Below are 25,890 nucleotides of genomic sequence, written 5' to 3'. Positions count from 1 at the left end.
CACATCCAGGAATAAGGCAAGGGTTGGCTTGTCTTTGCTATCGTTTTCAGATATAAACCTGAAGCTCCTGTCCATTTTCCTGATCTTTTTAAAAGAATTCTCAGCATCTGATCATGTGCCACTTTTTTCTTTCTCTTTTATTTGTTTGTTTGGTTTTGGTTTTGTTGTGGGGTTTCTGATATCCAGCAACTTGTTGGAATAAAATGCTATTTTCAAGCAAATCCAGTCTGCTGAATTTTGGCTATCGGGAGCGCGCCACGGCATTTGAGATGCAAGTATGAGTGATTTTCCAGGATTGGGATGGGTCAGAGATGCAGCTGATTTCTCTGGTTAGCCTCCCAGGTGTCCTGCTTTCAGTCTTCCAGAACGAAGCTTTGCAAGGGCATCTAAACATTGACTTTAGCCTCAGTGCTGTAATGTGTTAATTAGCAACAGCTTAGAGAATAGTGCATCAAGCTTAGATGGAGTCAGGAAACCCACCCCATAGCTGCCCTTTGCTGACTCCCCTCTGTGGATCACTGAGCAGATGGGAGTGTTGAAGTTCTTTATCTTGTGTCTGTGTGTGGGGGGGGGGGGGGGGGGTGGGATAATGAAATGCTTTTGGGTGGATGCCATTAGACATCTGCCCCCTCCCATTTCTGTTCCTAAAGGACAAGGATCTCTCAGGTCTGACCTACTCGCTACATCCCAGGGCCTCCAGGGAATGTTTCCCTGGGTCACTGGAGCAAGACCAGGAAAGAAAAGAGGCCAGCAATTACAATGGGGTTGTGAACCATGTCCCAAAGCATCATTAGGTTTCTGGAATTTAACAGGGCTTGTCTACAGAGATAGGCCAAAGTCCCCCGAGAAAAGAAGTCACGTTTGTGCTGTATCCTTTCCAGAGATTTCTATGCTGCTGTTAACATGAAGTAGTAGACCCAGGTTCAACTTCAAGGAGATGGATTCTGTAGGTGTACTTATGCCCAGTGAGTTTAGATAGCATAGGAACTAAGAGAAGAAAAATTCTCAGATGGGTGTCCACCCAGGTGCTAGCCAAGATTACCAGGCTAAGGTATGAGTTCCCCTTCTTTCTGAATTGTTCACCATTCCATAATAAGTATTTATCATTTTTTTTTTTGCATTTGCTAAGATAGAAACTAGGTTTTCTGAGTATAAACATGTGCATATTTAGACATGAGGCCTCTTTCCCAGGGCTCTGAGGACTTGCCTTGTTGGCTCTGCCATGGGGAAGAAACTAAAAAAAAAAAAAAAAACAGGCCTTGATTTAACCCATAGTTTACTAGTTCACACTGTCTACTTGACCTTTGTGGATTCAGTTAACCCCATGATGCTGATTTCTTGTCTATGATATAAAGGGCTTAAGACTATCTATATTTAAGCACTACAGTCAAGTGACCAAGTTTTACTTTTAAATGAGGTGTTACTGAAAACCACTTGCAAACTTTGAAATAATCTCTTATAGCTGGCTTCCAATTTCCTTGTTATCCACACAGGACAAAAGCTTTAGTCAAAAGCTAAAGCCCAGCATGTCGGGATGGCATCTGACAGGCATGATCATTCATTCTTGACAGAGAGGCTGGTGTCCAAATTGGATTTCCCTAGTTGCCTCCACGAATGTTCTTTCTAGTTATCCCTCTACCACACACTGTTTAACCAAAGCATTAGCTACCACATCTGAGGAAAGCGGTATAAAAGATGAAGGAACAGTTTATAAAGTGCCCTGAGCTATAGCCAAATGTGGTCACCGGTCACAGTGCTTAAGAATTATAGCTGAGTACAGCAGCAAATGAAAGCCAGATTCTCTGCAATTCCCAGGATTGCCCCCACAAGACTGGTGGTCTGAGGCTACCGTCAAACGAACCCGGGCATGTTAATAAAAACAAACTCACGGCTGCCCTTGTGACCATGAACAACAGACTCCTTGAGGAACATTAGCATAAATGGGAGAGCCAAGGACAAGGGGAAGGTATGTGTCTTGGTCACATTGTAGGTGTAGATGGTTCTTTTACTGTTCTTTTACATTTACCAGTTGCTTCGCCAAAGATTTGAAAACATGCAGGAAGATGTAGAAAAAGCACAGGGTCTGATTGCATTGGGTATGCAGATAAATGGTGGTCATTCCTTGGGTTTTTGTTATTCAAACTGAAGTTGCTGGTATTTTGCAACGAAACTCCCAAATCCTTATTTGTGACTGTTGCCCTCATTGGTGTTAATACGGAGCCTATAAAGTTGTAGATTGCAATTTATTTGAGTGATGGGAGATGTCATTCTGTAAATATGTTTCTCATACTGGTTAATGAATAAAGCACTGTTGGCCAATAGGAAAGCACGATAGGAGGGACTAGGAGACAAGGAGGAAAGAGGAAGTGGTAAGGAGGAGTCAGCATGGAGAGACTGGGTAGACAAGATGCCTGCCCCACTCCCCAATAAGATGAGACCACATGGGAATACATAGATAACAGAAATGGGTTAATACTTAAGACAAATCTAGCTGATAAGAAACTAGTAACTGGCCAACAGCATTATATCAAATACAGAATCTTAGTGTGTTAATTGGGGCTGGCATGGCAGTGGGGAAAAGACCAGTGGCGGGAGGAAAATCCTTACTCTTTACACTTGAGTAATGATTAATATACATGTTTCCAATTAATTTACCCAAAGATCTAAAAACACCCTGATGCCAGAAATATCACCTCCACTTACCTTTGAAACATCCGGTAGAACTTAGTATGGGGTCCCTTAGGGTCTAGAAGCACTCCACCTTTCATGTCAACATGTTCTTACAAGCCACTCCATCTCGTCTGTTATGGGAAGCAATAGTCTCTATGTCCTTGATTATAGTCAGCACTAAATCAAAGACTATCTCAAATGCTGAGAGTCACACCAATGGCAAAACAATCCCAGGTCTACAGATTCAGAGATGGTCCCATCATGGTGATGAATCTCACACTTTCAGGTCATTCATGGTGCGTGGGTGCAGGGCTGACTGGGGAAGGTGCTCCACCAACTGAGGAAGGTGGTAGGGAGCATTTGCATGTGTGTACTCTAGAGCGGCCATTTTCAAAGTATGGGTCTCAAGCTTTAGGCGACATGATCCTCAGCATCAGGCTCACCGATAGGCTGTTAAAGCCAGAATGTTGCTCAGCTCTAGGCTTTGACTCTGGAGGTCCAGGCTGAGCTTGAGGATCTTCTAACACATCTCTAGGTGCTGCTGAGGCTTCAGATACAGACACTGGCTTGGTAAGGATGGTTATGCTTGTTCCACGGGGCCCAACCAGGTGGGAGAGGGTTGAGCCCGCTCCGTAGAAAAGCCATATGTGCTAATGAGAGACTTTCAAAGACCTCCTTGGGCATGGATATCACCTGAGGAGCCTTGTTATGGAAATTTCCTTCAACCAGCCCGAGGTGGGCTGCACATCACAGGTGGGGCTCATGTCGTCGATCACTGTAACTGGGGACACAGAGGCATGCAATGGTTCTCTGATGACTGTGAAATCTCAAGCTTCCCACCTCCTCGTTCATCTGTTCACTCTCATGTAACCCTGGGAGGCCTTGAACTCACAGAGGTGTCCGTCTGCCTCTGTCTCTTGAGTCCTGGGATTAAAGGTGTGGCCACCACTGTTCAGCTTCTGTGGCTGTGGCTAGCTTTGCATTCTGATCTTCAGGCAAGCTTTATTAAATCATAAATAATATGTCACCAGTATTTTATAAAACAAACAAAAAAACCAAAATTATCTTATTTAACAAGAGATTTGAAACCATGTGCTGAAATACACTCCTTACAGAAGGTAACAGGAAAACTCTAGTCTGCATGAATGTGATGGCACTTGCTCCTTTGCGTAAAATAGCTATGACTTAAATCATCATGGAAGAGTTCATTCTTTCAACTCTGGAATGAAAAATAGTGACAATATTATGCATTTTCATTTGGGGGGAGGCAACACTTCCAGAATTTGTCATAGACATAAGTAGATTAAAAATAAGGAAAGTAGAAAATAGGCAGATTTAAGGATCAGTGAAATTAATGAAATAGTATTTTCATTCAGAGAAGGAAGCAATTAGGAGAGGGACAGAGGCTTGGGGAAGATAACTAACAGGTGACTAATACAGTTCGAGCTACATTGACTTCACAGTCTATGGGAGTCTGGCTCATCAATGCCATGGGAGAAGAGGCTACAAGGATTATGAAGTACAGATCACAACTACCAAATGCCCCTGCTAGGTGTGGCTGGAGACTGCATTTAAGGAGACGAGTCATGCTGTAGTAGGAACCAGGGGTTGGGAGTAGGTGTCATGGCCGTCACCTTCATGGGTGGTGGAGAGATGGCAAGTAAATTTAATCTCAGGCTAACCTGTGTCAGGAGTGCCTATAGAACTTACGCCCATCTCAAGCTCTGCTTCCTGTAGACCTGATATGGAGGTGGAGAAGTTGCACTTCTGACACATTCCTGTTCTGATGCGGATAGGAGACTACAGTTTGGAGTCAATCAGGATTTGAGATAATCAGCTTACAAAGTAAAAACATCTGGGCTCCAATTTCAGTCCACGATTCTGTCGGTGGGTTTGTTTTTGCCTGCAGAGGGGCAGGGGCCAGAAGTGAGTAAAGCTTTTCACTTTACGGCAGAGGAGATACTGAAGGAGAGAGACAAGCAAGGTTGGGTTTTCCACCACCCCCCCAAGACACACCCCAAGTGATGTTACCGACTTCTGGCCCTGTGGCTTAGTTTCCCCAACACCAACAGCACCAAGGAAACCAAGCCCCCAGGAGCCAGTCTAAATGCAAACCACAGTGCTTCGTAAATCACTGATTTAGATCAGGTTTTCCCAACTCTGCACCATTGCTGTTTGAGGCCAGATAACCTGTTACTATGTGGCATTTGTCCTGCACTTTACAGGATATTAGTAACAGACCAGATTTCTGTCCATTAGACACCAGTAGTCCCCAAAGATGTGATAACCAAAACTGTTCACCAGCATCATTGAATGTCGAAGGTCATTAGCATACACTGCTTTAGGTTAATATAATGCACATGGGGGAAACTCTGCAAGACACTGAGGGGTGTGATCTGGAAATGTGGGGAAAGGTGAACTGCAGCCTATAAGGTAGGAATCTGTATGCTTAACACTGAAATGCTATCTTCATGCTAAGGTCTTGTACTTTTTTCTTTTAAATTTGAAACAAGCTTGTTTTAAAAGATGAGGGTTGGTGGGGAGAACAGAGGAGGATGAGAGGGTGCAGACCCCCATCCCATCCCCTCTCTGCTCCTCAGGGAGGGAGAGGCTTTCCATGGGGAGTCTTCAAAGTCTGTCTCATCATTTGGAGCAGGACCCAGGCCCTCCCCCATGTGTCTAGGCCGAGGGAGTATCTCTCTATGTGGAATGGGCTCCCACAGTCCATTCTTATACTAGCAATAAACACTGATCCACTGCCAGAGGCTCCATGGACTGCCCAGTCCTCCTAACTTACACCCACATTCAGGGGGTCTGGGTCGGTCCTATGCTGGACTCCAGACTGGAGCTCCAGACTGGAGTCCATGAGCTCCTCAGGTCAGCAGTTTCTGTGGATTTCCTCCAGCCTGGTCTTGACCCCTTTGCTTATCACTCCTCCATGTCTGCAACTGGATTTCAAGAGTTCGGCTCAGTATTTAGCTGTGGGGGTCTGCTTCTGCTTCCATCAGCTACTAGATGAGGCTCTAGGATGGCATATAAGGTAGTCATCAATTTCATTATCAGGGAAAGGCATTTAAGGTAGCCTCTCCACTATTGCTTAGATTGTTAGTTGGGGTCATTCTTGTAGGTCTCTGGACATTTCCCTAGTGACAGATTTCTCTTAAAATCTATATGGCTCCCTCAATTATGGTATCTCTTTTCTTGCTCTCCTCTATTCTTTCCCTGACTCAATCTTCCTGCTCCCTCATGCCCACCTCTCCCTTCCTCTTCCTCCTAACTCCCTCTCGCCCCCTCCCATGCTCCCAATTTTTTTGGGAGATCTTGTCCCTTTACCCTTCCAGTGGACCATGTGTGTCTCTCTTAGTTTTTCTGGCGGTTTGGATTGTGGGATGGTGATCCTTTGCTCTGTGTCTAAAATCCATATATGAGTGAGTACATACCATGTTTGTCTTTTTGTGACTGGGTTACCTCACTCAGGATGGTTTCTTCTAGTTCCATCCATTTAAGACCTTATACTTTTAATGAACTGACCCCAGAAAAATCAAGTTGGAGCATACTAACTATTCCGAGATCATTCATTTCTCCTGAATGTACACTTCCTGGATCGCTTCTCTCTGTGCGTCTCTCCCTGTGTGTGCAATTCATTTTGGGTCTTTTATTACGTTGTCTAAGCTGCCCTGAACTCATATTCCTCCCGCCTCAGCATACCCCGCTTCCCCTACACTGGTGCCACATTCTCAGCCTGACTCATTTTTATTTATGTATTTTCAATTATGATTTCCATATTCTGAAGTCCTGCTCTCTGTCAAGGTGTAGGCATGTTCAAATATCCTATGTTCAAGAATGCTTTTACAGAAGAAAAAAAACCAGGTGCTATTAATATAACTTAGTGAAGTTTTATTAATGTAGATCTTGCAAGCATTGACCTTCAGCCCTTCTAACACTGATGATAATAAAGGCCCTGCCGAGTTCACTATCTAAAGCCTTGTCACTCATTTTATTACCCCTGCATGGGCAGTGCAGGTATCACCTGGAAGCTGGTTAGAAAAGAAGAATCTTGAGCCCCATTCCCACCAGGCTGAATTGAGAGTTTAAACATGGCCACCGGCGATTCCCAGGCAGTGATACTCAGAAAGCTAGCTCCACAAAGGTCCCTTAGTCTCCTCAGCCTTAGAGCCCTCAACACACATGCTTTGCAGATACCTGTTCCACATTTGTCAACTCGACAAATGTCCCTTTACTCCTCTAGACCGAAACATCCCGTGGACGAGTCTGTTCAGGATTGGTCCCCAGAGCCATATACATTGCTCAAAAATTTGTTACACAATTCAATAACCCATGCCCTGGATCTCCTTTCTGTCTGCTTCCTCCACCCCCCCACCCCCAGGGCTCAGCAGAGCTTCCACTGGGTTTTCCCAGGTTTCCAAGGGATTAGAAAACAATTCTGAGGTAGGAATGCATACTTCAATTATGGAAGATTTGGGTTCCCAGCAGTTAAGAGTTCTCTGAGTCCTGGGAGGAAGAAATGCAAGGAGTGTTGTCTGAACATGGCCCAAGAATGGAGTTGTGTGAGAATTCTTTGTGTTTGAGAGAAAACTCCAAGAAAGCAAGTCGTGTGACCTCAATCTCTTCAAAGTATGGAGCCGTTCTTACAGTGTGTCCGCATGCTCCTCCCAGGTGTACCAGATGGGAGTTCAGAGCTTCAGATTGCTCATTACCGATTGATGTTGTTAGGAAACTGAATGTGTATGTGCCTGTATGGAAACACGTTTTTTTGCCGCGTGCACCTTGTTCTTGCAATTGTGTACACCTTGAACTCATGAGAACTTTGCTTATGGCAGGCACTTCTCTTTCCTAACCTTCAACACATGAATTGTGTGATGGTCTGAATAAAGTTGGCTATTGTGCGAGACTTGGTCCACATCATTTATTGGCTGCGTTTTCCCAGGTCCCATGGGCTCTGGAGCAGTGCTAAGTGTATTCTTTCTAATTCCATGCAAGGACTTTTACTCTTGTATATTTTCATTTTGTTCCTTCAAATTTGTTTTTTCTTTCCACCAGGAAAATTTATTGGGTGAGAATAAAATGTTATAAATGAACATGATTACTAATAAAAGAGTTTATAATGTATATATATATATATACTTAAGAATATATTTACTTAGAGCTTATCTTGGCATATAAAGCAATGTTTTCAGTAAATTACAAAATTTAACTAATTTAGTGAGGCAAGCATATATCCCAATGGCCTATTCTCTTCTCTCTGTGGATGTGATGAAATGGGCTTCATGTTTATAACCTGATTAAGTATAATAATATCTGTGTTCCCACTCTTATAGGTAGTAAAGAAAATTCAAGCATGGGTGTATAACAGCACTGTATTGCTCCAGGACCCTAGGCACAACAATCCAGAAGCCAAAAAATGCAAGAAAGAGACAACTAGCAATATTAACAGTGTTTTTATTTACAAAGATTGCTTTTATTTGACCATTTTGAAAACCATGAACATTTTTCACTTTAGAAAACATTAAATAATAAACAAGATGCTATACAGTACTTTGGATAACTTCTTCGGTGTAGTGCAATGTCTTATTGGCACCTAACAGTGAAATTCTCAATTGCTTTCCCCTGTCATCTTCAGCTGTGTAGTTAACATAACCAAAAAGGAACTGAGTCATGAAAAAATGGAACTAAGAACACATTATCAGAATTTAGTTAAAGACTCAGGTCAGATGTCCCAACTCTGACTCCATTAATAAGATGACAAAGTCACTTGGATCTGTTTAAAAAAATGTTACCACCTTGTGGAATTGGAAGGCTCCTACTGAAAGTGGACCGTGGGAGGAGGTAAGGGCTAGTGGTATTGTGACTGATACACGTTCAGTAGCCACGTCAACTTGTCACATGCAAAGCAGAGACAATGTACCAGACAAAGTCTCTCTGACTTGTGTTTCTTGACAGGGTCTCTCTGAAAAACAAGTCTAAATAAGCAACTACTGAATAACCAAAGGGGTCACACCCTTACCCAGGAATCAAACATTAACACCACCACATCAGGACATTAGGAAGTTACTGCAACATCTGTTGGTACCGCTTCAAAAATAGTTTGGGAGATTTGTTGTTTTGATACTGCTGTTGGCTGTCGAGTGAGAGACTCAACATCTCCTTTTGTGCTCCTTCCAACAGGTCAAGAGAAGACTGCCTAGCTCAGAGCTTAGGCCAAACTACTGATTTCTCATTAATATATACTGTGAGGACCAGTGCATCTTCTAGAGTCTGTAATCTGGTACCTTAAATAGGTAAAATTTTAATGCGGACTTTTAAATGTGGGGGAAGGAAAGGGAGATAGAGAAGAAGAAGAAGAAGAAAGGTGAACAGGAAGGGGGAGAGGTGCTGATAGAGGGGGGAGGAAGGGAGAAAGAAGAGAAAGAAGGAGGGAAGGAGGAAGGTAGCGAGGGAGGGAGGGGAGGGACAGAGAGAGATCCCGATTTTCACACTTCTTTTTTGTAAAGGATTTGGCTTAGCAACTGTCCCTGCCAGGAAGTGCCCCCTCACACTCTAGCCTAAGCCTGTCCCCTCTTGTTCTATTCTCAGTCCACGCGGAGAGCAGCTGCTCTCCAAGCTCTTGGTGCCAACCCTTCACATACTGGAAAACCATCAATGGTCTGCCCCTCAGTCTTCTCTTCTCCAGGCTGAATAATCCCAGCTCCTTTACTCTTTCATCATAGATCTTTCTTTCCAACCCTTTAATCATCTCTGTGTTTCCTGGCAAAAACAGCAGAAAATATTTTGATTACTTAATCAGAAATGAAAGCGATGTAAGGAGAAAGTTGGCTTTTTTTAGAGTTATGAGTCTTTAATTTAGCAAAAGGTATGACAGGGAAGAGCTATAGTTGTGGCTTTGTGGATATTAGAGTTCCAATCCTGCCCTCCTATGTTGCGTGTGTCTCATTCCATCGACTGCAGTGCTTTGGTGCACAGCCCTGCTTCCCATCCCAGCCTGGGGCAACGAGTAAGCCATGAGCTACACTAGTGGACACCGTGGCAGCTTGCAGCTCATTGTGAATGCCTGTCCCAAGGGCCTCCCCTACCCTTCCACTCCCCACACATCTTTGCCAAGTTTCTCACCAGTGGAGCCATGTCACAATGCTGAAAGCTGTTGGTTTAAAGTATAACTCAAAACATAAAGGTTTTATACATTAACTGCAGGTCCTTGCTTCCCTTAATGGTTTACTTTCTTCTGTAAAGATCAAACTCAAGGGCATCGAAATAAAGTCATTCCGCTACCCCATCCGGACATCTCTGTCAGTATAAGGTCATGGCATGGATGACATTTCATCATGCATTTTTTTTAGCTCAAGCTATCATAAGCTGCCTTTGACCTTGCAACTAGAGTCTGTGAATATTAGGAACACGTATGTACTTATATTAATAGCACATTTATACAAACACAGTAGTACTAACAAGGAATTCCATGCCCACCCTACATAACTCTCTTTAAAAGAAAAGCACAGTTTACAAGAATAAATGCACCTTAATACATTATACGCCCTTATATCATAAAGTGTATGGCAGTAAAAGTCAGAGTGAGGTCAGGCCGGAACAAGTGTAAAGGACCAACTAGTTTCACAAGCACACTGTGCATCATACTGTAAGCAAAGCCAACGCTACTCAGGGCACAACACTGGACAGATCACAGAATGGACATTTCTCCCATAACTGGCTATCAGGCCCACTCTGTCAACAGAATGAAGGATATGCCAAAGACCTTCATAAAGGAGATGCAGGGTAGAAGGTACCACCCCAGAAAGGCCTGGATGTGTCTCCAGATGCTCCCAAACTTTAAGGAGGGGTCAGTGCTCATTGGGATTGCACAAAAGCAGGCCACCAATGCCTGCATCACCAACCAGCCTTCCTCCTGAACCACTCTTGCCCTAGGCCTGATAATGGGGAGATGAGAAGGTGAGGATTGGAAAATGAGGAAGAACGGCACAGTTCACTGCGAGCTCTGGAGCTGCTAGAGTTCTTCTCAGCAGTGACCTTTTTTCAAGCTCACATCATCCAATCCAATCTCCCCTGTGTGGCCACGCCTTTTTTCACCTTTGAAGATGACCTGGGGAGAGAATGCATACACTGGTCAGGCCTCCTCTGCTGCTTCCAATGCTCACTCACAGAGCATAATGAGGGGAAACCCTTCCCCCAAACCAAACACTAGACTTCTAAGGCAAAAGGAAATGCCAGGACTTGGGTGCCAGCATCAACCCAGGCCCTGAGCCTTTAGGTATGCACTTTGATCAGTTTCTCCTCAAATCGGCATTCACACTACACAATAGTTGACTGCAGGAATGCTTGCAGCGGGCACTGGTCAAAGATTACCAAGGTTTAGAAGAAAGAAGAGTGTAGTAGAAGACAGACCTGAGAAAATAGGTGCTAAAGAGCTGTGAGATTCGAGTCCTGCAGCCTGCCTTGCTTTTCTCTAGATAACACCCCCAGCTGCCCACAGCGAGGCAGAGGCACACACCATGGTCACCATTGTTTTGGCTGTGACGCCCAATGTCTGCTCCCACATTTTATCCTCTACAGGGCATCCCTGCTTAAAATGGGACAAAACTTTCAGTACTGTGACTTGAAGCAATGCATTTTCCTGTTTTACCTCTGCAGTATAAATATTAAGGAAACGAATGCAGAAGGTACACAAGATCTCAGGGTCGCCATAAAAGATGTAATGGGGTCTGTGATTCTAACAGAATTTCAGCAAAGTCTCTAATGGAGGTTCTTCAAGGCAAAGTTGTGTAAGAATCTACATAAAGATGACATTTTCCAAATCTCACCCATTGTTTTGGTGGGATGAGACAGACCATTCTCTCATTAGCCAAGACTTGGTTTTTTAAAATACATTTTAAAATTGAAATATGGTTTTACATCGCCACCCATGACCCACCCTGAACAATGCTTTTCTATCCTGGATCTTGGGAGCCCATCTGGAATTGCTTAAGTGCGATCTCTGGGCCAAAGGGGAAAACGAATTCAAAGGAACAATAAAGTAGAAAGAACTGCCTCCACAGAGGTTATCAGAGTAAAAGTTGGAAGCTTAAGGAATTAAAGGTAAAGAAAAAGCAGGCACCATTACTCACAACACCCAAGGCCCTGGATGTTTCTATAAACTTATTTATTTTTTCCAATTTTGCTAATTTTCTCTCCTTGAAAACAGTTGTCATCGAGAGGGAGTGAGGGTGTGGCGGTCAAGGTTGCAACAAAGAAGGATGAAGAAGCAGTTAAGACTTTCAGAAAGAGGCAATGGATAGGGGCCCTTGCTCCCAGGGAAAGCCACGAACCACTGGATCTGAATTCACCAAGCAAGGCTTCTTCCAGGCCTATTCCCGCACTGGCCTCTGAAGGCAGAACCTCCATTTGCGGAACTACTTACGCTCTTGACGTCAGCCCCTCGCAAGGTGATCTGGGTTTGCCTCCAGCCATGGCCACCATTTCTTCCCCACAGGGCTGCTCCGTGGGCACCATGTTTTCTCACAAACACCTGCAGTGTGCCGGAGTGCAGCCCAGCCACCTTGTGCCTGAAGGACAGGCACAGGTCCCCTGAATGCATGAGGTGGCCGAGAGGCAGCACCAAGCGGGCAGCTTTTCCCCCTGGGGCTTTGGCTGCAGACACTGTGAGATACTGTCCACCTGGAACGGGAAAAGCAGGGCCTCTCTCCAGCACAAACTGTATGGACAGGAGGATCTTAACAAACTTCAGACTATAGCATTCATTAATACAGACTCCCAGATCTTTCTGAAGAAGAAAAAAGAGCTTATTTATGTGCCTATTGTTTGCAAATAACGCCCACATACTTTGCCCATGAGAACAAAGACAACATATGATTAGTATCCAAACAGGGACTGTTTCCTTGGATATGATCCGACATCCCTAGTACACACAAGTACTACCTTCAGATCCTCGCCAACACAACCCACACTGGTTTAGTAGAAATGACCCGTAATTTCCTGGGTAAAATTTATTTGTAGATAATTAACCTCTGGATAGCAAAACACAAGAAATCGAAAGAGCATTATTTCTGCATATTCTATCCTCCTTCCACTTAAAAAACGTGGTCCTTAACTACAGAAGGATGCTTTGAAAACAATTTGCTATCTTTTTCACATGGGGGAGTGGGGGGGGCGTGGCAAGCTAACCTCAGGAAGACACTCTCCACACCTTCCCAAGTTATCAATTTCATTTGGAGGTTAGTGATTTAAAAGCCATATACATTAAAGCAAATCTGTAACTGTGTATCTCTGTTTATTGTGTCTGTCTGTCTGTCTTGTTATATCCAAGTGAAAACACAAACAATAAAAACTTCTGCTTTTGACATGCCGTCCTGGCTGTCCTCGGACCCCTGAGTCTATCCATTTCCCATTTCTCTTTTGTTAGAGAAGAAAGATGAGGGGAGGGGGGAGATTAAGCACCAGCAAAGAGGGGCTGCTGCTTCTAAAGAGAAATCTGTGAGCGAGTGGAAATCTGGGCATTTCCAGGTGCCAGTTTCTTCAGGCGGCTTTGTCAAAGTTGACTGAAAACACACAAGCAGTTTCAACACTGATCTGTCCTCAGGAGGAATGTGGCTGGAATGCCGAACACATGTATCTGCTGTGGGGAGAAACTTCCTTTCCTTTTCAGTTCAAAGACAGACCATCGTCATCGCCCTACGCCTTGTTTCTATGAGACATGGCAAGAGACTTGGGAATGTCGTCTTATTCCACTGGGTTTTGCTCTACCAAGTTCAGGTTGGTATTCTCCTAGGTGACAAGTGACCTTTGAGTAACTGTGGCACACCCATGTTCTGTGCTAAGTGCTCCCTGCAGGTTGCAAATAGCAGAAGCCAGTCCCACCTGGACCTCAAACCTCCCCGTTAATATCCTAGGTAGAGCAGATACTTTGGTTCCAAAAACATAGCAAAAACCTGCCAGAAAATTGCTTGTTGACTCATGCATCCAAGTCATTAAAAACACAATGTGCTGGCTTCCTCCCTCATTCTGGCTCCACTCCCTCACATATTGACACCCCCATAATACTTGGCCAAAACTTTTATGTGCTTGTTAAATATCTGTTGGCTTCTGAATCATGACAGGTACTGTAGTTAAGGCTAAGGTAAGATTATTACAGTGACCCTGCAGGTTTTAAGAAAACAGGGATTAACTTAAATCTCTGTGGAATGTATGCTAATGCATTTTTTCGAGACACTGCATGCAATCAGGAGCACCTGACAAACCAAGGCACCTACGATTCAAACAACCCCTGTCTACTCATATTCAAAGCCCTAGAACTGGGATAATGATCATAACGTTGATACTATTCTTCCTCCATCCAGCAGTTCTGACTTGGGTTTAATTTTTTTTCTTTAGTTTTAAATTTTCTTTTTATTGACTGATTAATTGTTGGGAGGGGTGGGGATGCCCACATGCTGTAGCACACATGTAGAGATCAGGGGTGTGTGGTCAGAATTCCCCAGCATGCTCTGCGGAACGGTTCTGAAGGGCAGCCTGACACGTGCTGTACATCCTCCAACTCTCTGTCATCTTTTGGTCTTCCCATCCTTTTCTCCAAGCAGAAAACTTGATTTCCAATTCCCCTGGGAAATTCTCCCGAGAGACATTTTCTGCACAAACACAGACCCTCCCAGCTGGACTAAAGCTCATCTAATTCGAAGTTTTCACCCTTTAATAACATCTTGCCAGAGGACGCCCAATCAAACTTCATCTCCAACAGAGGCTCATTTCCCCACACCAGCCTGCTCTTTCCAATAGCTCTATTGAAAGTTCTTTTTCATCTACCTTGTTTTCTGCCACAGGTCCTACATCCCATCCCTTTGAATCACAAGAACATTTCTAACCTTGGGTTAACTGGTTCAAAGCACTACAACTCTACTGCTTTTTCCTGGTTAAACATTCTGGCCTTCACCCACTCCTCCTAGGTAAAGGAAGACACACCTCTCCATCCAGGTTATACTCTCTTGTGAGTGATGTGCGACTAAGTCTCAGATGAGAAAGGCTCCTCAGAAGTGCAACAGCCACTTCACCATAGCATATTATTTGTTCTGGAAAAGGACCAGTTCTACAGAAATAGTCCCCTTTGGAAACAACGGTCATGGGTTTACTCACAATGATGTCATTACACACTAACTCTGAAGTCCTTCACAGTTAGTGCTTGCTTACATCTTCCCACAGCTGTGGTTCGTTTCTAGACCCCGAGACATACTCAACATCAGAATTTATCCCCGTGGGGTGATGCTTCTGCCAGCACACAATCACGTTTCTCTCCAGCTTGGAGTTGGAGTGAGGTCAAGCTTTCTTCCATATCTCAGTTTGATATCTATTTATCCAAGTTTTTGGTAAAAATGAGAAAAGCATCCTACAGGGGCCAGATCGAATGGTCAGGTGTTAGCCCCACACCCCATCCCCGTCACATTCTTTCCATTTGTTCTGCTCTAACACAGTCAATGGCCTCTTCTACCAGAGGACAAGAAGAGTTTGACCCACAAATCCAAACGTCTACAAATGTGCTAACAATGGACAGTGTTGAAAAGTCATACACAGTTCTGAAAAGGCGTTCTAAGAATCAATTCAGACTAGGTTACGGGGGCAACTGTAAACAGTGTCGTTCCACAAGGTCAATGAATTCTTTTCAACTTACAATGAATTACTCTTCATGGTGTACCTACTCAAAAAGAGTCATTCATCATGGCCATGACCACCACTGACAGCCTCATCACCCATGCTTAGAAGATCTTTCTGTTGCAAACTACTGCAGGCCAGGAGTAAAGCCCAGTCCCACTTAGAGGCCTGATACACTAACTATGTCAGGTACAGAACCACGTTACTGCTGCAGGCACTGAGCTGACAACCGATTCTACAACACACTAAATTTCATTACTCTACCCTGCAGCCTGAGGAGGCTCACATTACCTCTCTGGACATCAATAATTCTCTGGTGAAATAGAGTACTACCTGGTTCAGGCTATACACAAGGACTAAATAAAATTAATGAGGTGAGGGATGTGCTGGGGTCAGAGCAGATGTTAGCATCTGTAGAGTCTGTTCCTTACAGACACTTGTGATGATAACAATATTATGCTCAGAGGTCCTACATGAGTACGAGTAACTCACGACAGAGCGAGAGGAGTACTGGATGAAGTATTTCATGGTTTGTATAATGAAAACAAATCTTTTTTTTCTTTTTTTTCAAGACAGGCTTTCTCTGTATGGCCCTGGCTATGCTGGAACTCACTCTAGACCAGGCTAGCCTTGAACTCAGAGGTCCATCTGCCTCTGCCTCCTAAGTGCTGGGATTAAAGGCATGTGCCACCACTGCCTGACTACAAAAATAAATCTAAAAACTGTATTAATTCATTGAATACTAATTTTTTTAAAAATTTACCTTAAATATTGATTCTAAAATACCTTTCTATTTCAATTCAATATCCTCTCAATTATATTAAATTCAATGTTAGAAGCTCTAATGAAGGTAGTTTGGAATGATTATTTGAAGCCTTGTTGCAGAGACTGTCCATTGCAGAAGCGTACTAAAAGCTCTATTGGTACCCTGAGGAAGCCAACTACCATGCGCTTGTCACAAAGTCCCATTGACCTGTGCAGCACAGCTACTATATTAGAGCATACGTGCTCACAAGCTAGCTTTTCTGTATTACATTCTAAAGACAGGTTGACATTTAACTAGGCTTCAGAAGTACATAAAACAGCACACCTTCCCTTCATATCATGTGTGCTTTACTCTTAAAAGCTGGAGTCAGAAGCAAGAGGAACAAAAGAGGCTAGACTTCTCACTCTTCCGTTAAGTTGGCTTCATTCACAAAACAAAACCAAATAAACAAAGAAACAACACCATTTAATTACTGAGGGAAGAATCCAATGTGTATCTTTACTTCTTGCAACAAGGCAAAATACTTAATAAGCACTGAGCGTTTACATTAGTAAGCAGTGTACAATTTACAATCCTACTAATTTTCCAAGAGCCCGCATGTAAGATGAGCATTTCAATAAGCTTCTTTCTAGGACGAAGTGTGGTGATGTGTACTCTTCCCTCTAGGATCTAACGTTCAGCTTTTTTTTTTTTTTTTTTTCAGAGACGCATTGTTGAATAAATTTCAACTGTCTTCATCATCTACTGCTCATATCTTCATTAACAAACCAATCTGACAAAAAATAGCCAGGGACTATCACTACCCTATGTCACTGCTTTTATTCAGAGGAATTAGGTGCTGTAGGTACCTTGAAATTTTATGCTAGGATGAGTCTAAATGCTTACTTACCAAGCTTTCAGAGGCAAATCATCTGGCCTCCTGAATAACTTGCGTTCCATAATATGAATCTAACAGACCACTACCAAACGTCCTCTCCTAAAGAAGATGGAATGTATACAACAGGGATGGATTGTGTTTGCGTTTTGTTTTGTTTTTACGGTCAGAAGGACCAAACAGGGCCAGAAGGTGTTAGATGATGTTGCTTTACCTGCTGGGTCCCTGATTGGCTCCCAGTGCAAGTCGCTGTCTTTTTCTCTGATCCATCCACAAAGTCCATGGTCAAAATTACAACTGTGTATGAGAATACCTGCAAGGAGGTGGCCAGAAAGATATGGTCACAAACCCAACAAACAGCAGCCAGTGATCTGTAAACCAGACCTGTCGATGTAGCAGGGTTTTCTCCTACATAAACTTCATATCCCATCAGAACACCTGCCTGACCTCAAAAAGGAATGGCCATGTGTTTTTTGCCAGCACGGCTGAAGAGACTCCCAGTTGCAGAGTCAGAGCCAAAGGTGCTCCCAACTCATGACCTGGCTGGGTTGTCACTGTTAAAATATGACTTCCATCTCCCAATTCAAGCACCACTTTAACGCGATGTCAAAGGAAAATGGTGACTCCTAACTATTTTTGCTCAAGTGACTGAACCAACTGAGTCACATAAAAACAACAAAGGAGAAGAAATCAATCACCCAACTTCCCTGAATGTGACTGGTGATCTACAACTTTACTTTCTTGTTTTAATGAGATTCATCATTTTGTATCCCAACTGAAAAGAAAATTTAAGTTCCTTTCTTGAGCTGGAGGGCAAGACTGGCATGTGACAGCACCTACCCGGGTCGTCCTTTGCTTCGTCATCTGCGCTGATTCCTCTTTCGATTTCAAATATTTCAAACAGGTCATTTGAAGGCTGCCGTGGAACTGCAAGACAGGGCCGATGCTTTGTTTCCCTTCTTTAAATGAGGCGGTGAGAAGACATCCCGCCTTTAACAAGGACGGGGAAAGCCTCTGCCCTTCCGCTCATCTTACACAGAGGGATAGGATTCTCTGTGCAGAGATCTGCGCTCTCACGCTGATACAAGTTAAACACACAACTTTCAAACTGTCTAAAATTCTCGATAAGAACAAGTGAATGGGTTAGGGAGGTTGTTCAGTGGGTAAGGTACCTGCTGTATGTGAGTGAGCCCTGAGTTTGGATCCCCAGCCCCCACACAAAAAAGCTGGTGTAGCAGTGCACATGTACAACTCCAGTGCTGTGGGGTCAGAGACAGGAAGAGCCCCGAAACTATTTGGCCGGTCCACCTAGCCACATAGATGCTTGTGTTTGGTGACAGACCCTGTCTAAAAAACACGGCGGGAGGCAGCTGCTTGTAGATCTCCACTGCTCATGCCCCTTGGATTTTGAGTTTTAACTCAAAGATGCAACTTTGCCTTCTTTCTATCTGTTTCAGATCTAACCTCCATTCCAGACTTAAAAGGCACGACTTCACCTTCTCCTCCCCAGTCACTCCTCCCAGCAGCTATGAAAATGCACACCTTGCCACTAATAAAATTGTCCTTGAGCTCCAAAAATGAATGAATGAATGAATGAATGAATGAAAACAAGGTGGAGAGTAACAGAAAGGGATACCTGATGTTGGCCTCTAGTCTCAACACATGTTCACATGTGCTCACATACATGCACACACATGAACATATTCATACACCAGAGAGAGAGCGAGAGAGACAGCTATGCAACAAAAAAATTGTAAAATTCATGTGTGTGGAAGGTGCATTATGAACTTTAACTGAAAATGCCACAATGGTAGTGGACAGTTTGTTTCTACCCAAAGCACCCACTTTCCTCAACAGAACTCTACACACTGTTGTATGCTCATACATACCCATTACCCAGTGTTCCCCAATACATACCATTACCACAGTGTTCCCCAATACATACCCATTACCCCAGCATTCCCCAATACATACCCATTACCCCAGTGTTCCCCAATACATACCCATTACCCCAGCATTCCCCAATACATACCCATTACCCCAGTGTTCCCCAATACATACCATTACCCCAGTGTTCCCCAATACATACCATTACCATAGCGTTCCCCAATACATAACATTACCCCAGCATTCCCCAATACATACCCATTACCCCAGTGTTCCCCAATACATACCCATTACCACAGTGTTCCCCAATACATACCATTACCCCAGTGTTCCCCAATACATACCATTACCCCAGTGTTCCCCAATACATACCCATTACCATAGCGTTCCCCAATACATACCATTACCATAGCGTTCCCCAATACACACCCATTACCCAGTGTTCCCCAATACATACCCATTACCATAGCATTCCCCAATACATACCCATTACCCCAGTGTTCCCCAATACATACCCATTACCCCAGTGTTCCCCAATACATACCCATTACCCCAGTGTTCCCCAATACATACCATTACCCCAGTGTTCCCCAATACATACCCATTACCCAGCGTTCCCCAATACATACCCATTACCACAGTGTTCCCCAATACATACCATTACCCCAGTGTTCCCCAATACATACCATTACCCCAGTGTTCCCCAATACATACCCATTACCCCAGTGTTCCCCAATACATACCATTACCCCAGTGTTCCCCAATACATACCCATTACCCAGCGTTCCCCAATACATACCCATTACCACAGTGTTCCCCAATACATACCATTACCCCAGTGTTCCCCAATACATACCATTACCATAGCATTCCCCAATACATAACATTACCCCAGCATTCCCCAATACATACCCATTACCCCAGTGTTCCCCAATACATACCCATTACCCCAGTGTTCCCCAATACATACCATTACCCCAGTGTTCCCCAATACATACCCATTACCCCAGTGTTCCCCAATACATACCCATTACCCCAGCGTTCCCCAATACATACCCATTACCACAGTGTTCCCCAATACATACCATTACCCCAGTGTTCCCCAATACATACCATTACCATAGCATTCCCCAATACATAACATTACCCCAGTGTTCCCCAATACATACCCATTACCCCAGTGTTCCCCAATACATACCCATTACCCCAGTGTTCCCCAATACATACCATTACCCCAGTGTTCCCCAATACATACCCATTACCCCAGTGTTCCCCAATACATACCCATTACCCCAGCATTCCCCAATACATACCCATTACCACAGTGTTCCCCAATACATACCATTACCCCAGTGTTCCCCAATACATACCCATTACCACAGTGTTCCCCAATACATACCATTACCCAGCGTTCCCCAATACATACCATTACCACAGTGTTCCCTATCTAAGCAGGTTCCCCAATCCTGTGAGATCAGATATAGGAGGTTTCCTGGTGCAGAATTAGCAATCCACCCCAACAAAACACACAACACTGTCCAAAGCACACCATTCGTTTCCACATCCCGGACACTGGTGCTCTTTTCCTACTAATTAATCCGACAACGTCCTCTCTTCCTTTCAGGTCCAGCATAAACATCAGAGAACGATCTGAAAACTTTCATGCCCCTGGCAGAATGAAATTCCCCACTGAGTACCATATCCCTGACTGCCCCTTCTTCCATATGCTGTTGTAAGGAACTGTAGTTACACACATGCACGCGCACACACACACACACCACACACACACCACACACAAGCATACCACACACACCCCACACAAACACACCACACACACACACATACACACAAACACATCACACACCCCATACAAACACACACCACACATACCCCACACCACACACACACACACACCTCACACCACACACACACAGACCCCACACCACACACACACCACACCACACAAACACACACACAAACACACACCACACACACACACACCCCACACACAAACACCACACACAACCCACACCACACACACACCCCACACCACACACACACACACCCCCACACCACACACCACACATACCCCACACCACACACACCCCACACCACACATACCCCACACCACACACACACACACCCCACACCACACACGCCCCACACCACACACACCCCACACCACACATACCCCACACCACACACACACAAACACACACAAACACACACCTCACCCCACACACACCCCCACACCTGACACACACACACACCTCACAACTCTCCTCACACACCCCCCACACACATCCATGTCTGTCTGCTAGACCCTAATGTCCTCGATGGCATTAATCACATTGTAGTCACATGGTACTGGTGACCGGCACTCGTGAGCAAATGCAAAGATCCTGTCACAAACCATGTCCTTGTCTACATCCTTGGTCGACTGTCACAAGTGGGACAGAGGTGAAGAACACACCTCAAGAGAACCGGTTCATTTAAGTCCTTACTTATGCATTCTTTCCACGTGCACTGACTCCGGTCAAATGCCCAGCCCAGTGGTGGGCACCGAGGAGACGGTGTGAGGGAGTGAACAAGACCAAGGTGCAGCTTGAGTTCTAACGGCACACCCAACGTCAAACACAGAGCTAAATGCACATTTTTAGTTTTGAAAAGGAGTAGGAAGGAAGAAAAGTGCCCGAAGAAGCCAAGAAGAATAGTTGGGTCAGGCAGCAGGGGACTGTGGGAAAGTTGGTGGCGGTTAGCGGAATTCCTGACTAGAGGCCAGGGAATACTCCCTTCTCTTTGCCAGACATTTAATTAATACTTTATTTTTATAAGATGGGAATAAAAGGCATAGACTACTGCAAAAGTGATGACATTTGCAAGGTGCTTTTTCTAATTATGTTGTTACTGTGAGCAAGGACAGTCTTGTGCTACTTGCAACTATTTTAGCCTACTACATCTGGACCTTTCCCCCACTTCTGCTTCAAAAGTGACTTCCTCTTTCACAGCGCATAAACACACACCACACCACACACACACACACACCACATACACACACACACACACACACACACACACCACATACACACACACACACCACACATACACCACACATACACACACCACATACACACATACACACACACACCACACACACACCATATACACATACACACACACCCCACAACACCCCCCCACACACCCACACAAACACCACACACCACATCCACACATACACACCATACCACACATACAGACACACATCACATCCACACCACCCCCCCACACACACCACACACACACCACACCACACATACACACACCACATAGACACACACACACACACTCCACACACACACATACACACACACCACATCCACACACACACATCCACATCTACATACCACACACACATCCACACCACACACACACACAGAGACAAGACAGGGATGCCAAAGTTGCAGCTAAGACGGCAGACAAATGAGCACTGTGGATAGGCCGCTCACTGGTCCCTAGGAGTACTGAATAACTGACAGCAATTACATCCAACGACAGCTTTTCTTTTCTCATTTTCAGAGTCTGAGAGAAAACCTTTCTTATTTATTAGGGGCACAAAGTTGTGGGTAAATCTGCTTCACTTCTCATGGCATAAGTTATAAAAACATTAGGACACGACTGTGCTTTTGTTCTATTCTCTAGTAACAGACATGATCTCTGGCAGAGAAGCTGAACTCTGGCATTGTAGCGTCTTGGGGAGTTATGACGAAGGGCTGTCTACTGACACCTGTCTGCTTTTAATGTGTCCAAGTGGCTTTATGTTATCAAGGAAGATTGGAGGTTTGTCGGGAAAGAACAATTTAAACTGAAAGGGAACTAGGAACTAGAACCTTCCACTCACAAAGCACAGAGCTGCGAAGAGGGGATGGCTCTCTGGGCAGCGGGGGTAAAGGCAGCACCCAGAACAGTCACGCAAGGAGTACACAGCGGTGGCCAGAGTGTCAAACCACGTGTAAAGAGAGAGCAATGCATTTGGAAAAGAGAGGCACCCTTCCCCCATTAGCCACTAGCCTGATGGCTCACTAAGACTGCAGACGATTCCAATGATGATTTAATTAACAGTGGCTGAGGCTCCCCATGCCAAAGGATGCACTGGCCTGGTGTGCTCAGCATCTGTCTAGACTCACAGTATTGTGGTCATTCCCGGGGCTCTTCCAGGTTACTTACTTTCCTCAGCACCCCAGTGTGGCTTACTAAGGCATCATACAGAAGTGTCAGCAGAGGGCATAGTACCCTCAGCAGAAGTCACAGTGGTGTGACGAGGAAGACCATGAGACAGGGTCCAAGCAGAGAGGTTTTGTTGTTGTTGTTAGGGAAAGGAATCATAAAAAAAGGAAAGGGAGACCAGCCTCCAGGGACAGGAGCAGCAGGAGAGAGGAGAGAGGAGAGAGGAAAGGGGGGTAGAGGGAGGGAGGGCAGGGGGCAGGTGGGCAGGGCCCTTTTAAAAGGGAACGCAGTGAACATGTACAGGTGGTGCTCTTAGTGGCTGCAGCTGAGACGTGTCCTGTCAGAAGGCCAAGGGCAGGCCAGTTCAAATGCCTAAATACTAACATTTATTCTTTTACAATTTTATATTTTGGGGCTGGTAAGAAAAAGAAAGTTTAAATATGAAAAGTCCCTAAGACAATCTGAAAACGGAGGTCCCTGGAAGGACATAGCTACCACAGTAGCAACATATCCGATGTTTGCATCTGGACTGTTCAAAGAAGTTTGAATAGTCTTCAAATCTGATGAAAGCAAGGTTATAACACAGAAATATCTGTGCAATTCAAATGCTTCCTTTGACTCAAGGGAGTGGTTATGATTGATGAAGGTAATGCTAATGAAAATATCTGAAAACAAAACAGTAAGGGTGGACACATGGGATTTCACTACTCGTCCTGCTTCGCTATTTTGGCTAGTAGTCATTTAAATACACAATAAGCAGAAGCATGTCTTATATTTTCTCAGACTTAGAATGGCATAATTATAAAATGCAAAAGAGTAAGACATGCTGACAATGTTGCTGCTCATTCACTTTCTGTCCTTCAGTGTCCCCTCAGAGCTCCTTGGTACAGTGCAGGGGACTGGGCTAAGCGCCTGTAAGGCACGGAGCATAGTTCACTCCTGCTGTCACTTGCCTGCATTCTCTGAGGTGAAGGTGGACATAACGGGGGCTTTAATGGAAAGGTAGATAGAAGATGCACTTCAGTGTGGCTAGGACGGGTGAAGCCTGGCAAAGCTCACCCAGGACGGGGAGATGCTGACACTCTCTGAGAAGTGATCTGAAGGGTGTAGGCCCTGGACCTCCAGGCAGCACAAGAGCCTGGGGGAGAGGCAGGGCGCAGGGACTAAGGCTCCAGGTGAATCCGGAGCTGCAGGGTGACTGTTTAAACCCTTCCTAAAATTTTGGATTTTATCTTGGCAGAAACTGGACGCTCCAAAGGGTTTTACAGTAGTGACAAGGTAAGGTTTGCATGAAAATCATTCTGCTGCACTTGGGCAATGACAAGGAGGGAACATTCAAGACTACAGTTACTGTAAAAAAATGTTTTTACTCAACATTTTCCTGACATTATTCAATATTGCACCAATAAAAACATTCTTGTGGTGTGATGGCACATGGCTTCATTACCAGCACTTGGGAGGCAGAAGCAAGCAAATCTATATGAGTTCAAGGCCACCATGGCCTACATAGTTTGGTGGGCCAGCCAAGGCAACACAGGGAGACTCTGTCGCAAAAAGCAAAAATAAATAAATAAGTAAAAATTAAACAAAATCAAAAACAAAAAACCTTGCTTGTTGCTCCTAACTAAAAGAAAGAAGGTACTAACTTCTAAAGTTGGAGACTATGGGATACAGAAGATCCTAACTCCCAAAGATGGAGGCTGTGGATAAGGTGGGATTGCAGTGGGCTAAGGACACAGGACAGTGTCTTAATGGCCTCAGAGTCCTGGTGCCCACAGGGGGAAAGCCACTACAAAAAGAAGCGGTCCTTTTTTGCAAAAAGAAAAAAAATACCATCTCAGTAAATTCTATTAAATACAATTTCTCCCGAGATGTGGTAATATTAACTATATTCATAAGTGCGATTTCTCACAGTCAGCTGCAGTTTTTACCCAATAAAACCTTAACAGTAAACACAGAGAAGAAAATGTAAATATTATTGTATATACCTCCACCGCCAAGCTGCTAGCAGACCCCTAAGCATTATTTATTACAGGGAGGTTTACGCACTCCGGTTCTGCTCAAAGTGGTTTCCACGACATCGCCCAGGCCAGTTCTGGCACTAGTTCTTCGAGTAAAAGATTACAGATAACACTGTCTTGAATTCTTTCTATGCATAGCTGCTTTCTTCACTGAAGAGATAGGTACACATGTATTCATCTGTATTTTATTCAAATGTGCTTGAGGTGGGGGAAAATCCTAGGTATTTTAAGAGACTATAGAATGGGGGAGAGCAATAAAAGCCTTACTAGGGCTTTATGGGGTAGGACCCTCTCTCTCCTCTCCCTCCCGCTCCCTCTCCACAAACAGAACATACTCAGCAGAGAGAAGAAAATAAAAAGATTGGAAATGAGTTTCTGCCATTTCCTTACCCTCCCTCAAAAGACATCTTAGCCAAATGTTGGTTACTCAAAACAAGAAAACAGCTGCTGAGCCCTACAGAAATAAGATCCGGCTTCCAACGCCAGATCCCATAGGAAGGACCTACGGAGGTCAGAGGACAGAGCTGAGAAAAATGAACAGGACTGGGAAAAATGAACTCCCTGGCAAAAGAAGACAGGGCCAGGTGCTCAGTAATGAGTCTGTGGTGGAGGCAGACCCCTTCCTCCTTTGTATACTCTGTGTGACTTTTATAAAGTTTCAGAACAACTCAGAGGCATTACCCAGGGAACTACCAGGGGACGGAGACTCCGAAACATGGTTCTTCACTATGCATGGCTGTAAGAATCAAGAGAGTATCTCACAGGCTTGGTTCTCCTACCCT

General features: G+C 44.4%; 1 protein-coding gene across 1 annotated transcript in view; it reads right to left on the bottom strand.

Moving 5' to 3' along the window:
- Positions 1–9,543: 9,543 nt before the first annotated feature.
- The window catches only part of LOC127216786 (nephronectin-like), a 68,644-nt gene continuing 52,297 nt past the window's right edge, over positions 9,544–25,890 (bottom strand). The window contains 4 exon segments of the mRNA XM_051177681.1: positions 9,544–10,783; positions 12,098–12,354; positions 17,191–17,289; positions 17,817–17,903. Coding sequence (XP_051033638.1) covers positions 10,700–10,783; positions 12,098–12,354; positions 17,191–17,289; positions 17,817–17,903 — 527 coding nt within the window. The 3' untranslated portion in view covers positions 9,544–10,699.

The sequence above is a fragment of the Phodopus roborovskii genome, unplaced genomic scaffold, assembly GCF_943737965.1.
Source record: "Phodopus roborovskii unplaced genomic scaffold, PHOROB, whole genome shotgun sequence".
NCBI lineage: Eukaryota > Metazoa > Chordata > Mammalia > Rodentia > Cricetidae > Phodopus > Phodopus roborovskii.
This window is presented reverse-complemented; position numbering and strand designations above follow the sequence as displayed.